The 16,223-nt window shown below is 36.5% G+C and overlaps 1 protein-coding gene across 8 annotated transcripts in view; it reads left to right on the top strand.

The window, feature by feature from the left end:
- Nucleotides 1-16,223, top strand: part of CACNA2D1 (calcium voltage-gated channel auxiliary subunit alpha2delta 1) — a 427,358-nt gene that overhangs the window by 314,301 nt on the left and 96,834 nt on the right. For all 8 annotated transcript variants that reach the window (XM_074903424.1, XM_074903423.1, XM_074903422.1 and 5 more), the window contains exons 8-10: nt 399-468; nt 1,107-1,157; nt 2,171-2,270. In XM_074903424.1, coding sequence (XP_074759525.1) covers nt 399-468; nt 1,107-1,157; nt 2,171-2,270 — 221 coding nt within the window. The remainder of the gene's footprint in view (nt 1-398; nt 469-1,106; nt 1,158-2,170; nt 2,271-16,223) is intronic.

Below are 16,223 nucleotides of genomic sequence, written 5' to 3'. Positions count from 1 at the left end.
TGTATACAATATTAATTTACCTATAACTTTTAAAAATTAAGTACTTTATTGTCAAAAAAAAAGGTGATAACATATTCTAAAGTATTTTGGTTGAAATTTTGGTTCCATTGAAGTCAGTGATCAATTTTAGTCAGTAATTGTTTCTTCAACACAGCTTGGCCATTCAAGGTCTTCACCTATATATAGTTTTGATTGCATTAAATTATATGCTCATATATATAGGGGTACATAGATGTTTCAGAAACAGATTACACAAATAGATAAAATTTTATCCATACCAAATGTTGATATTTATATAGCGTAAAATCTGTGATATTGATTCATTATATTGCTGTATTTAAAATACTTAAGATAAAGTTTTTAATTTATTTTATTTTATTAATATTTTTCTTTTTTAGCTTCCCCATGGGTAGATAAAAGTCGAACTCCAAACAAAATAGATCTGTATGATGTTCGCAGAAGACCATGGTAAGCTTTCTTTAAAGGACTGACATATGTATGTCACTTATTTTCTAGATATGACTGCAAGACAATTTTTTCTGATTATTTATATCTAATAGTCCTTACTTTTAGATACTGCTGTTTTCTTTTGAAAAAAATCAGTTAATTCTTCTGAATAAACAATTTTCAAATATTCCTTGTTATGCGATATCTACTATAGTGCATCATACAAGATAACAGTGGGGTTATTTCTCATTTTTTTTCTGTAAGCCTCTCAAGGCATAATATGTATTGATACTTGGACCCATGCTAGCTGGATATATTCTTTCAAAGGATTAAATATATTTCCCTAAACTGCACTGATGTAATAATTCATCTGTCATCAAGATCTTTAGGTTTGAAATAGCATTCATGTTTTCCAGTTATCAACATCTGAAAATAGTGAATTTTGATCCGTATATCCTACTTCCAGACGTTTCTAATGTGGTTTAGATTTTGGCTTACTTAGATGACACAGCAAGAGAGAGAAAATGGTAGAACATGATTTTCTACTAGCTACAACAGGAGTTCAGTGAGATTTAGTTTAGAGATTGCAGAGTGTCCTTCATCACATGCAACAAATGTGTTTTCAAATTTGTGTCATTCATATCCTTTATTTCTTTCAGGTATATCCAAGGAGCTGCATCTCCCAAAGACATGCTTATTTTAGTTGATGCGTAAGTGTTTAATGTTTGGTTATTGACATTAGCTGAATAACAGCACTAAAATGTATTGAAGAAATCTCTGTATGCTGAAAGATTGAGACAGGATTAAGAAGTACTTATATGCAATTATCAAAAATCTTGGTATGAACAAATAAATACACAGGAAAAAGTAGTTCCAAAAAACCCAAACCAAACCTGAAAGGTTTTTAAACTGGGCACAAGGAAGTGATTTTTAATCACTTGGGTATTATTCTGCTTTCAGCTTTTTAATTAGTGAAGTAATCAGTTGAAAATTTTTCATGTGCATGCCAAGATTTGTGCATGCCAAGATTTGTTGTAAAACACATACCTAAAACTAAATGACTAGAAGCATTACAGTAGATTTAATCATGATTTCATGAGCCTGAAAGATGAGAATGTATGCAGACTTGGTATGTTTGACCATACGTACTTAAAAAATGCAGTTTTGGTTATGATAAAACATTGTTTAGCTAGTGTTGAGGGACTGAACCTGATATGTCAAACAGATTACTTCATGCTGAAAAAATTCTTAGTAAAAGAATTTGCATTTAATGCTTTTAAATGTGGTGAAGTGCTTTCATATCAGCAGTGAGTTCTATCGACACTTGTTATTTCTTCACTTCATCTTGAATCAAACATGCTGCATTTTGAGTATCTGAAAATCTAAAGCTGTAAATATGTGTGTAGGAGTAGAAAATGTTTAGATAATGCATTGATTGAAGGTGATAAACTACCTCAGATTTCTTGAAATGCAAATGAGGAAATGATGTACCGTTATGACTTCACCTGTGCCACGGGACTGGGGCTTTGAATAACAGTTTTGGACTTAATTTTTTGTTATAGTAATGTAAAGATTCTAATGATGAGTTGGAGAATTCAGGAGAAGTATTGACAATTTTAGTGTGAGAATTGTGAGTGCTGGTTAATGCTCTGTATTTTCCTTGTATGTTTTAAGTAACATTTTTAAAATTCAACTTTTCTATTATCTCATGGATTTCTGTTAGGAGCGGGAGTGTCAGTGGATTGACATTGAAGCTGATCCGCACCTCAGTCATTGAGATGTTAGAGACCTTGTCTGACGATGACTTTGTCAATGTAGTTTCAGTGAGTATTCTGTTCTTTCTGCAAAATTTTTAGTGTCAACAAAGCCATAAGAAAATTATTTTTAATGCCAGATATGAGATACTTAAATGTCAAGCTGCTAAGAGACTTAAAATATATTGCAAAATACCACATTTGGCTTACTGGTTTCTTGTAAAGTATAATGAAAGTCCTAGATTTGTTGCTATCTACACGTTTGAGTGAAGGGCAAAAGTCATTTAAACAAACTTCTGTATAGTCAGATTCTCTTTTCCAATATAATTCTGTTCTGTGTTACACATCTTCTACTTGACTGGTATATGTAAATTCTCTTGAAACAATACACTTCAAACTTGACTCCCAGACTTAAAACTTCTGTTTCTATATAATAGAGTTACTAAATAGTTCTTTAAAATAGTTAGTTTGGGGGGTTTTTTGAATGGCATTTTCATCTTTCTAATACTTGCCTGGAATTTAAAGTGCAAATTTCTGGATTTCAAGAAAGCTGAAAGCAAAATAAAATAGATTTGAGGAGGGGGAAGTTGGTATGGTGTTACAGAGGCTCTCAAATAAACAAGCAAGCACCAAAAATTAAAAATTTATTGTCAACACAGTTAACTAGCCCTCTGCAAACTACAGGTTCGAATGTCTGTGAGAGGAGAGCAGAACAACTTCCTAGGGTATAACAACAACCTAAAACACAGAACAAAGCCCCACTCCCTAGGGTTTAATGACAACCCAAAACGCTCTATCACTCACCTGACAAGTGAGGGCTCTCAACCTCGAGGACCTGCTCAGGGCAGTGTCCCGACCCAAGGAACCTCGAGGAGTTTCCTTGGGCAGCGTCCTGACCCAAGGGGAGAGCCCTCGACCGCAGCTGCTGCTCCAGAGGCCGAGCTCCAAATGGCTCCCTCAGGGGACTCCATTGATGCCCAGGCCCAATCTGACCTGTGGTCAGTAGCGGATCTCGTTGGCCAAAGGCCCCAACTACCATGAAGCCCCAAGAATAAAGGCAATTAGTAGCTGCTACACTTCATAGAAGTCCTGTTTTCGTTGGGCAGGTGCACCTGCCACATATGAGCATCTTTCAGTTTTCAGGCTGATACCTTGGATGTCATGCTCTAGCCTTGGGCAAGGCTTTTTTGGTTTTTTATTAAGCTGTTGAACAGTAGAGGTTTGATTCTAAGGATTTAGGATGGGAACATTGACTTACTCTTAATGACAAGAGACAGCCTGCGTGGTAAGTAACTGGAATGATTTTGGAAACAATTTTCAACTTCTACAGATGTGTTGTAGCCAGCCTGTGGGGAGAAAGACCTGAAATATCAGTATCAGAAATCTCTTTGAACACTGCTTATTGCTTCATTGTTTGCTGTCAGTCTCGCTAGACCTTTCTCCAAGTAATAGAGAGAAGCTTTTATTCACTATGGCATTTCCTTTGTTAAAGTTTATAACAGTGGATTAGATCATTTTCTTTAGTCTAGATTGCAGTGAAAAAAAGAAAAAAAAAAGAAACTAATGTTTTTATTATTATTATAGGAAATAATCTTTTCTGTAATGACATTAGAGAGCTGAAATCTTGTTGTTAGGTTCACTGGTTTTAAAAAGTAAAGACTGTAATCCTAAACTGCTGGAAATTGATTACTGTGTTCAGTGGAACTGTGCCAGCTTTTAACACTGGAAAATCTGAACCCCCGCTACCTCCTGGTTTACACAGCTTTCCAAACTCTTTCCTTCATTTGTTCCCAGCTGACCAAAAATAGTGTATCTTAATGCTAAACCTTCCTTAGGTTCAAGGTATTTATGAATAAAGTTCGGTGTTATTCTAATGAGGCCCCAAGGTTGGGATTTGTGTTGAAAAAGGATGAGTAATCTGAATTTTTTCTACGGTACATTTTCCCGGTGGATTGTAGCTTACAATACGGAAGGACCTTTCTTCTTTGAATGAACTTTAGAGGCACACATCAGGTGTTTGCCTACAGAACTGAAGAGGATTTTTGGTCATGCTGCGTTCATCCTCAGAGGAAGGCAGCACTCACAGAAATATACATAATAGAACATGGTATCTCTAAATCTTTTATATAGTGCTATTTCTTGTTGTGCACTTATTTGAAAGTCCATATTAGATCCTTTCAGTATTGCAGTTACTTTTGTATAACCTATGTTTTCATGTGTTCAGATGGCTTACATATTGGAATTGTGAGAGACGTTGTGTTCTGACATTTTATTTCTCTACCAGAAAGGGAATCATTGATAGGAAACAAATTTTTGTACTACTACAAGGCATTCTTTAAGCAAGAGAACTGAACACAGAAGTTTGGTCTTTTTTTTTAGGATTTTTCCCTTTTTTTTCCATTTTTTTCAGTTTTTCCACAGTCCAGCCAAAGCCTCACACCAAAGTTAAACACCAGAGGTGACACTGCTTAAGAAGGTGATATATTATCACACTTAATATCATTTGTTCTTAAGATTATTCACAAAAGCATATATATAGATATAATAAAGCATTCATCCACTTTACTCATCCGCAAAGTTGGTATTAGTTTCATGTATGTTGCTTCATTTTTATGTTTGATCTAGATATCTTGGCAGTTGAAGCAAAACAAAAATACATTAGAAAGATCATTATGCCAATCATTTGGTTAGATCTTTGAAAATTGCATACGTGACATTCATTTAGGAGGATTTCTTAGAAGGCCTGAGATGACATCTTTATTCAAACACTAACTTCTTCATTTTACTGCTTAGTTTTTTCCATTTATTCTTCCTTGTATACCTTTAGTAAAAAACTTAATAATTTTTATATACTGTGTTAAAAGGCAGGGGGTTCATTAATTCTTGTCTAATTTTAAAATAATCTCATTTTACTTTTTTCTAAATGAACTGCAGATATCATCTAGATTCATCTAGAGATATAGTGATACACAAATGATCACTCGGTTACAAGTGGTGTTTCCCAGGGCTCAGTATTGGGGTCAGTTCTGTTCTTTATCAATGATCTGAATGAAGGGATCGAGTGCACCCTCAGGAAGTTTACAGATGACACCAAGTTGGGCAGGAGTGTTGATCTGCTTGAGGGAAGGGGACGTTTAGATTGGATAATAGGAAAAAATTCTTCACTGATAGGGTTGTCACCATCCCTGGAGGTATATAAAAGTCATGTAGCTGTGGCAGTTAGGGTTATGGCTTAGTGGTGGACTTGGCAGTGCTACGTTAACTGTTGGACTTGATGATCTTAAAGGTCTTTTCCAACCTAAATGATTCTATGTTTTTATGATCATTATTCTTCACAGAATATTCCATCACAAAGAAAGCATGTCGAAATCAAGTCCAACTTCAGTGCTTTCTTAATAAAACCAGACCCCAAACATCAGCTTAAACATTTCTAGATGAAAGAAATGTAGATTCATTCAATATGTTTCATGTTACTGCTGAAGGACATTTTCTCTTGAAACATCCTGGTATTAGACATCATTGGCTAATTAAAAAGTCCAAAAATCTACATGAAAATTTTCAGTTAATACAATATTAGTGGATGGATAGATAAACACTAGCAATAACTGGAAGTTTTCTACAGCTTTTCTTTCCCCCTGGTTCTTTTGGCCAAGAATGTAAGAGTTGTTTTATGGCTTGTTAGCTTTTAATAACCACAGAGTGTTTAGTAATGAGGTTTTGAGGTAACTAGAGAGTTGTTTTACTGCTAACCTCTGCCAAGATGTTGTCCCACAAAACCCATATGTATGATGATTCATGCCCACAACTGAGAGACACAGATTTAAGCTCATGCCAATCACTTCTAGAAAGTGACAGGATGATTTAATGAACCATGCCTGGTATATGAAGAAATCCTAGGGAACAAAAAGCTTAAAAGTAGATGTGTTAAAATACATTAGTTCTACTAATTTAATATAGTTCTTGCATTTATTTCCAGTGGAAAAAGGTTGAATGAGCTATTAAGACATATAAAGATTACCAGGGGTTAATATGTCATGATTTCCTCTGGGATTTTTCTTATCTGAAGTGCTGTGCTTTGTTGCCAGAAGAAAACCTGCTGTTTGAAAGAGCTTAAATGTATGAGTAATACAACTGTTTTCCCACTAATCCGGTTATATGCTTTGATAGCAGTAACTGGTAGATGATAGTGGCAGCAATTCCATCCCAGCACGTTATGATTTAGTGACTTGGTTTTAAATGTTGACACAGAGAGTGTAATTTATTTATGATTGCGGGTAGGCTGCAGTTTGCAGTAATGTATTTCAGCTTCAACTTCAGATTTGTAGAGGTATGGAAAGCACACAAAGGGAAAATCTACCTTAGAGCAACAGATATGTTAAAGGTCAGGAGCTGTAAGGCTGTTTAAAATCACTTAGCCTTTGTAAAAATCCCAAGTAGTATTTACTGTTTAGGAACTGGAAATTAAATTTTATGAGCGCACTAGGGATAATAGAATTGGGAAAATTGAAAGCTCATCTCCTGCTCTTATGCAATTATGCACATCAACTAAAATCAGAGGGAAGGAGATTTCTGGATGAATTTATTTCAAAGAAAAAAACTATGCACCCAGCCTATGAAATTATTGTTGGGAATAAAAGCAGTCTGTGGAAGATACACCCCTTTCCCCACTGATTTTTATAGCAGTTTATTGTGTAATTCCCGCAACACAGTGGTTGCAAACTTGTTTACTTTTCCCCCCTTACCCCCAGGTTGATACAATCTTTATGCCTTCTTAATTAAAATATTTAAATATCATAATACATGAAAAAAAAAAGTTTTGTGAAAAACTTTTCAATTGATCAAAGGGCTCTTTTCTCTTTCTGTTGCATGTTGCCTCCTGTATTCTGCAGCTCAGATTGCACCCGTGTTCTCTTAGATTCAGGGAAACATTCCTTCCTTCTGAGAAATACTTTCTTAAGCTTGTTTAAAAACTTAACAAACGTAGCATGGGTGGAAACCTTAGTCTGAAGTCCCACAGAAGGGAGGAGGATGATAGATTTTGCAGCCAGATAGTTTGTCGTGTTTATGCTTTCTCTGTTAGAAGTTTTAGATTTGTATGAGTGTATGATCATACTTATGTTCAGTTGACAGAAACTTCCAGAATTTTCTTTAAAAATAAAGTTGTTTTTTGTTATTACTTGCATTTAATGTGTTTTTACTGAACCTTAAATTAAATTAGATACTCAAACAGACTAAGACATAGGTTTTTTCCTGTGTTTTTGAATTTTGATCCAGAAAATTTCTGTGGTGGTTAGGTTTTCTAACTAACATCACTCTTTGAGGAAAAAAATCAAACATGATCATATTAGTGTGAGATACTGGCACTGAAGTAGTTGTAGAAGTGGATCTAGAAGAGGAGATGAAAAGGACTCCTGTATGAAGGGACTTGCCACTTGCTAATGTACTTCTATCCTTACTTCTCATTCTCCACAATGGAAAATATTAAGGAGAAAATATAACAATGCCTGCCACCTTTTTCATTATCTGGCAAATTAAAAAAAAAAAAAAAAAAAAAAAAAAGGATAGAGAATCAAGTTCCCGTTGTAGGTCTGCATAAGCATCTCTCATTGATTTAATCCGGGAGCATTTCAGGTAACGAATCACAGCAGCTCAAATTAAGTATACAGTCTCCTCAGCATCATACCTGTGTGAGGCAGTAAACAAATATAAATTTTTTCTTTTTGGGTTTTTTTCATAGTCAATAGAAAGCAATATAAAGGCAAGTTTAGAGCTGAGTGTTAAGCTTTGTGAGTCGCTTGACAACAATCCATCTAATTGTATCATGACCTTGCTGTTTTTCTTAAATTGAATGGTTAAATTTCAAGAAAAGGGGGAACAATGATAGCTGCAGAGAAACACATCTTTATAGGAGTGTTCCTTAACAGAAAATCATCATTCCTTAATGGAAGGTCGTTATCTTGCACCTTCCCTATTCAGGGACCAAGACAGTTGTTGTGTGTATTTTCATACAGGTATGATTAGTAAGCACTGTAGGTGCCGGGTTAGAAAAAAGTCAAAGAAGTTATGATCAAAATCTAGTATTCAACTTCTGCATTGCTAATAATTGCAGGTAGAGCTAGACTCTGTATCTATGGGAAATATATCTGGAGGACAAGTTTAGCAAATGAAGATCAATATTCTGCAAGTAACAATGGAGAAAATTTGGGAACTATGGAAATCCAGCAACTGTTAAAAAGTTTAAAAGAATTTTCTTTTTTAATGGATTAATGAGATTAAGAATAGAAGCAAGAAATGCAGTAGTAGAAACCACATCATGAAATGTTTTTCTGCCTGAAAGAATTAGTTTCATTTTTTTTCCCCTCTAAAGAGAAAGTTGAGCAAGAGTCAATGATGTTGAAGTATTTCAGGTGAGGCTAGAGTTGAGAGGAGGATTAAGGTAGGGAGGATGTTATATTAGTTGGCTTTTTAAAAATGAGATTAATTGACATCAGTGGGACCATGATCCTCAGGAAACCAGATTACACAGTTTGTATCAAGAAAAACAAAAAGTGAAGGACCACTAGGAGTTAAACTTTTGCAACCTTCTTGCAGTCTTCATCTGACATGATGAACTGGAGTGCTTGTACAGCTTCAATGACATGACTAGAGACAAGTTTCCATCTAAATACTGTCTGGATTGATGGTTCACTTTCTCTCCTGAGAGGCAAATGATGAGCATTTAAACTCGGACTGTATATCTCCTATGTTCTGGCTGAATACTGTTACATAAATGTGGATCTTCTCACTAATTTAAAACAAAAAGGATTGGCTCTGATTTTGCAAAACGATATTGTACGTGTCTTTGGGGACTGGAAGTGGTTTATGGTTGTTTGCTTGATTCTTGAAAGCATCTTCTCACAGTCCTGAGTCATCTGAGAAACTGGATTTCAGACATACTCTCAAACTCACAGAATTTGACCTTTTTTTGGCTGTTCTGGATTCATAAATAAATAGGCCAATAACTGATTTGATCGCAGCTGAAAAGTGCTATTTCTGGGGAAAACTCTTGTGTCCATAGACTCTCAAAACTGTCAGATAAAAACACTACAAGAATCACTATTTGAAGCCCAATAAATTTGAATAGCACATAAGTAGTTAATATGCCTCAACGAATTGCAAGGAAAGATTCTTGTTTTCTACACGTCAATATTTAATGCTTTCCTACAAGATTCACTTTAAGCAAACATCTACTACTAAATGTAATTGTTAAAGTCTATTACAAAAGTAACCAAGGGAATTTTAAGGTCCAGTGATATGTGGGTGATGAGGCAGTATGCAATAGGTCAGATTAGAGTATCTCGTTGCCCCTTTGGCCTTAAGAGTACATAAAGGTTCTGGTTGCTTGGATGTTTGGTTGCTTGTTTTTTCTTTTTGTTTAGTCCTGCTGATTTAAATGTTTATCCCAAGTAGCTGCTTATCATTCACCTTAGTTACTCATGCACTGGAAGGTACTTCATCATCCTTGTGTGATCCGAATACTTTAGCCTTCATCTAAATAGGGAATATTTATCAAGTACTTTTTTCTTTGCTGTGTATACTTAACAGTTTAGCCATCTCTGTCTAGCAACAGATGTGTTCAGTAGTTAGGCTTTCTCTTAACCTTAGTGTACTTAAAAATTCCTTGTTATTTTCAGTTTAACAAGCCCTGCAATATTTTCTGTGCAATAAGACACAACAGTAAATACTACATAAAACAGACATATACAAAATAGTCCATGATAAAGAGGTGAAAATGAAGTGTTACTCTGCTGTTCCAAATATAATACTCCCTATGGTACTTGCTTACAGGTGTTTTGTTTTGGTTTTTTTTTAATATCTTTGTTAAAATAATATGCCAGTATGTAAAACCAGTATAAAACAAAAACCATGGTAATGGTGCTGGGTCAGGCTTTCTCTCTCTGAGAATTACAACTAACACCAGGATCATCTCCAAAAGCCAAGCTGCCATGTTCAGCGCAGAATTGTGTTCAAACTAGTAAGCCTTTGTAAGACGGGCAGATCCCACATGGAAGCTATTCACGTTTGTATTCAAAGGCCATCTAGCCATACCTGATATATTCCTAGAGAGTTTAGAAAGAAAGAATATGTTTCAATAATTTTTTCCTGATTTCTCATTTAAATTGAGCCTTATATAGCTACAAATTAACTTGAGAAACCTTTAGAAGATATAGTTATTTTTCTTTTAGAGTTACAAAATAATAGCCAAGCCATCTGAATTTAGGGATTTGTTTATACATATATTATTTTACATGTTAGGGGAAAGCATATCGTACCAGATTGAACAACCCAAGAGAGGTGAGGCTGCTGCAGCTCCACCCCACAGATCGAACCAGTAATTAGGATGAAAATGCATTCCCAGTGGGCACATGCAAATGGAGCACATGTACATACCACATAACTTATATTCGTGTGTATGCATACATACCAGGCCAGCCACACAGGTAGCACAGGCAAATGCAGAGCATTTATGTGAACACAGGCAGTGCTGACAGCCTCATCCTGCTCCCCTCTCTGCTGAGCTGCATGGAAGTCTGCTGGGGAGAATATATATATGTATATACATAAATACATATGTATGTGCGTGTGTGTACTGTGTGGATCCCTTCAGAAGCTGGGTTCAGATATGCCACTTAACCAGCAGCTGCCCCTAGGTCCCAGTCTGTCCCGTTGCTACCATCTAAACATACAAGTCCCTGAGACCACAACCCCACTCCAGTTGCTGGTAGAGACCATCTCATGTACACACACAGAGCTGTTGGGGTCTCTCTTGGTCCCAATAGCAACCGCCCACTGCGATCTGTCACCCTTGGAGACACAGCACACACACACACACACGTTTCACCACTAGAGATGCCCAGGACCAGCACCTGGCACTCATTCCAGGTGCTGGTACCACGAACGCACGGGTCCCTGTGACCCACACTCCCACTCCAGAGACTGACACTGAAGACACTCCAGTCTCTCCAGCTGCTGCACCATGGACACGTGGGTCCTGCAACACAAGGTCTGACTCCAGTTGCTGCACTCATATACCCCTGCACAGACACACATGCAGAATAGAGAGTCCCTGAAGAAAAGATGTAGAAATGGAGTTTAATAAGAAGGCAGGACAGACTGTGCTGATGAGATGCAGGACATGGCCAGATAAACATACCAACCAGCAAACTGCTTACACAGGACCTAAAGTTTTTTCCCCTTACCCCCCTGTTTTTTCCTACTTCTTCATTCCCAGAGCACCTAAATCCATCCCTTTCCTCACCCTGGCTCTTCCCTGTACATATTCCGTAGCAAGTCCTGAAATGCTTTTCCTCTGCATCCCATAATATCTCCCATACATTGAGTCCAAACTCCCTCCCTGAGTCCAAAAAGGGGGTTAATGTATTATGAATTATTGCCTAGGCACTAGTTGTGGGAAATGAAAAACGCCTCTAGAAAACAAGTCATCCTGACTGTCTTGAGGACAGCTTATGGCCGGGAGATGTTTGTCTGTCTCCACTGGCTGTAGGGAGAGCCTAGCCCACTGTTTTGGGTTGGGGTCCCAATGAAAAGATCACTGAAATGAGATGAGCTGAATCATACTATCTCGGCTCAGCTGAGAATGCAAGAAGGAGTCAGTGGGAATAAAAAGAACAGACACTTTTGGGTTTTTTACACTTTTTCTTCTCATGTGTTAGTGTTTGCTTTAAAATATCAGGTAATTTTTTTACTGTTATTAACTGTAACTTTAGTTTGCTGTGGAAGGAAAATGTTCAAAGGAGAGAAGAAAGAAATTGAAAGAGTTGGAAAAGTAATAGGGCAAATCTTAAACCAAGATCTGTTTCATTTTAGTCTGTCACAAAGTGTTAATTCTAGGGAATAGAGTACTTGAGTGCATGAAGAGCCGAAGGGAATGGAAGTTAGAAGCTGAAAATTCTACATTAGGATGTCAAGAGCAGGGATGGAAACTGTACATTTATTACTGTACAGTATAACTGACAATTCCAGATGACTAGAAGAGTCACCTCCATTCCCATTTCACCTCCATTCCCATTTTGAGGGATTGCTTTGGGCATCAATACAGATTTTTATTGTCTTCTCTAATAATTGTCAAATGTCAGGAAGTCAGATTTCTAATAGCACATGGCACAGGCTTCTGTGATTTCCAGAATAAATCCTAGCTCTCTAGTATATTAGTATGAAAATGTGTAGTTTAGTAGTTTATAAAATGAAGTGATAGCTCTACCTCATGGGTCTACTGGTTAATAGATATGTTGGTTATTTTCAGTTTCTTAATTATTAGTAAAGCACAAACCTTACTAAAGAGGCTCCTGCTTCATCAGACTTATCATTGATCCTGGGAGTTTTTATGGCATGTCAGATGCTGGACCAGAAGTGTATTTCTGAGTCAGCTTTCCAACTAGGAGACAATTATTCGGAGTTGTTGTGACAGTATGATTAAAAATTTGTGGTGGGTGAATGGTCTCTCGAACAGTGAACTCATTCCTTACCAGTTCTGAAGAGGCTAGGCTGGCCTGACTTTAATGATTCTTTTGGGGAAAGATGACTCACTATGTTGATGAAAAAAGGAGAAACATTATGGCTGTCCATAAGATTTGGGACAGGATGGGGCTATTTGTTCTGTGATCTCCCCCTTTTTAATATATTTTCTATAAAAGTCATCTATGTGGTAGGTGAAAATTTGAAGACGTGGCAAGATGTTAGTTTGGTGTGAATCTAAAAGATCTCTTGGGCGAAACATGAATGTATTACTCATGGACTTCTCAAGTCTCAGGCTTTCAAGACTCATGATTTTCCTTCCTGTCTCACACTTCTCTGCCTTAGCATGTCAGCAGTGTGGTGCCGCAGCCTTCCCCCTGCTCGCAAACCCCAGGCACCATGTGCAGCCAGGGACATTGCTCTGCCCTGCAAGGGTGACAGGCACATTGAAGTCAAGATGTGGGAATATGGAGGTGACATTGTAGCCTCCTGCCATTCCCCAGTTATGTGGCCTGATGCTAAATGTATGTCTATCTTGCAATTTGGTGCACTGACTAAACATTCATCTTCCTTTTGATGCCCTGAGTAGAGACCTCACATATCCAGTGAGTTTATAGATAACTGTTTAATACTCAAACCTTTATCACTGGTGACCAGCGATAGGACACGAGGAAATTGAATGAAGCTGTGTCAAGGGAAGTTCAGTTTGGACGTTAGGAAAAGGCTCTTCACTGAGAGGGTGGTTGGTCACTGAAACAGGCTCCCCAGGGAAGTGGACACAGCACCAAGCCTGTCAGAGTTCAAGGACACTCTTAGTCACATGGTTTAGTTATAGGTAGTTCTGCAACAAGTAGGGAGTTGGACTTGATTGTCTTTATGGTTTCCTTCCAACTTGAGATATTCTATGATTTTATGATTCATCTTTTTGGCAAAGGGTGTTTCGTGTTCTAAACAACTAGAATTTGGCTGAATGAAGATTTCCCCACTCAAGTGACAATAAAAGAAAGTTTATAAAATAATTTTCTAGAAATTCTCTTGTTACAGCTCTCTCCTAGAGTGTATCTGGGTAGCAGTGCCATACAGCACAGACTACAGGACTGCAGCACCTCAGTAGCGCAATAGTTCACATCAGGGAGCTTTCCCTGGGAGATGCTGAAGTTCACAGTACTGAAATTTTCAGTGGAAGTCAGAAACACATGATTTTAAGTAAATAATGCATGCTAACTTAGCCACAGCATTATGAAATGACTATAAATGAGTTTGCCTTGCTAAGCTAATTCATCTTTCAGCCTATGCTGATGTTCTTTGTTGTAACTCTGAGATTTGCAGCACAGCATCGTACTTTATGGTCTGAACATTAATCCTTTTGTACTCAGTGGGAGCTTTGAATTGATTTATATGCAGATAATCATGTTGGTTAGAAGAGTTAACAAAGCTAACTGAGAGCAGATTTTGGCCCAGTATTTGGTCTTTTTCCAAACATTTATATTATGCTACAATATATTCAGCAGATATTTTATGATCCAACAGGTTTTTTGTTGAATGCTGCTATCTCTGGTCTATATACATTTCGCAGTGAAAAAAAAATGTGATACATCTTACATTTCAGGAAATGCCAATAGTTTAAATTGGCATATAATCCTAGCTTTATTTCATTCTGTACTTGAAATACAATCTAAGAAATGCAGGTGGGCTCCTTCTGAGTACTAGAATAAGCCTTTTATATTTTCTCTACAGTGTAGGGTTGTGTGGTATACCTGACAACTATCTGCATGCAAGTCATAGGGTAGGAGAAAACACTTAATTCTGTAGCAAGATATGAATGCTGAACTTTGATTCCACATATTATTTTTTGGCATGTCAAATTACAAACCTTTATTGCTTGAACTGCAATTTTCTGTGTACTGAGATCTACATGTGAATAAAACTTTGCAAAGTGCTTTCTTACTGTTCTCTAAATGGGTTCTGATAAATATTTATAATATCTTCTCACTGCTGAAATATGGATTCTAACAGGCTGTATTCAAGATTCAGTTATTCTTGGGATTAACCCTAAAATCCTATTACCAAGCCTAAAGCAGCAGGAAAAAAAGGAAAACAGCAAAGCTGGGTTTAGCTGCAAGATGAAAGCCTGATGGAATCAGATCTATTTCACTGTTGCTCATTTAATACATATAGATACAACTGGGTCACCAAGCTGATTTAGCCATGAGGTAGAAGAAGCATAGAAACAAACATCAGCAGATTGAAAGTCAGCAGCAGTAGTATGTGATTAGGTCTTCAGCAAGCTGACTATATTTTTCTCAATATTCAGTATTCCTGGAGTGATGTTTCTCATCTATTCGGCTATTGTGATCTTGCTGTTTTAAATGTATGTTTTGTCTCTGTAGCAAGTTTAAGTAGAGGAATTGCTGTTTTGTTCAAGTTTATATGACTTTCTATAAAACTGTGAACATTTCTGAATGTTTAAAAATACATGATTTACACACAGTTTGAGCCAGGGTCTCATTTAATGTCAGAAGGTTTGAAAGGGTCATTTTTTTAGGGGGTTTATTAGGGTTTTTGGTTTTGTTTTTTTTTTTTTTTCTTAGAAGTGTAATTTCAGAAGATTCTGATTAAACATGCTATGTTAAATCAGTAGATGTTAGTAAACTAACTGGGATAAGTAAACAATAGGGAGGCAGCAGGTAAGGAAAGTTGGGAAAGTCTGAATTTTTACATGGATTTGGTATTAAACAGTATTCTGTAAGAATGTTATCACTTTTACAGATTTTTGAGATGCAGAAAGACATTTAGGTAGCAGGTTAGTTTACAGCCTTTCCATGATGAGTGTTGTAAACACGCTTTATAAAACTGTTGGAAATTAAGTTTGTGTTGGTAATATGGATCCTTTGTATGGAAGAAATAGATTTTTATCCTTCTGGAGCTGGGACCTCCTGTGTTCAACATAGGGAAATTTTTCTTTAAGGAGGAAGTTTGGATTTGAATATCGCTGCTTCTGCACTCATTTGGCACACAAGGATATTGTATTGTTTTGATTGAAATAAGAAATTTATGCCAGTCACAGAATGCACCAACGACTTCCACCGGAAGTGTAAAATTTCCCATTTCAAGATAACATTTTTAAGACCAGTTCAACTTTTCTTGTTTTAGTACCACCTAGTGACTAAAACTTGAAAAAGTTTTTAAAAGTTTCATTAATCTATTTATTTTTATTTGTTTATGTTGTTGTATTTTCCGGTAATGAGATAATTTATGAAATATTTTCTGTTTTTCAAATTGAGTCACAGAGCTAGCACTGCTTTCCTCAGTTTCTTTTCCTGAGGATTTACATAAACTTATTCCTATCCCTCTTGAGAATTGTGTCTTTCCTCAGTGGATTGTTGCTTTGTCCTGGTAGCATCTGATAAATGTTGACTGAATCTTGCTTTCTTGATCACGTCATAAAAACAGTTAAGCACATCCCTAAATATACACATATTTTTTAATAAATACATATATACACAT

The sequence above is a fragment of the Athene noctua genome, chromosome 3 (assembly GCF_965140245.1).
Source record: "Athene noctua chromosome 3, bAthNoc1.hap1.1, whole genome shotgun sequence".
Taxonomy (NCBI): Eukaryota; Metazoa; Chordata; class Aves; order Strigiformes; family Strigidae; genus Athene; species Athene noctua.
Note: the sequence above shows the minus strand (reverse complement) of the source record. Positions and strands in the feature narration are given on the sequence as shown.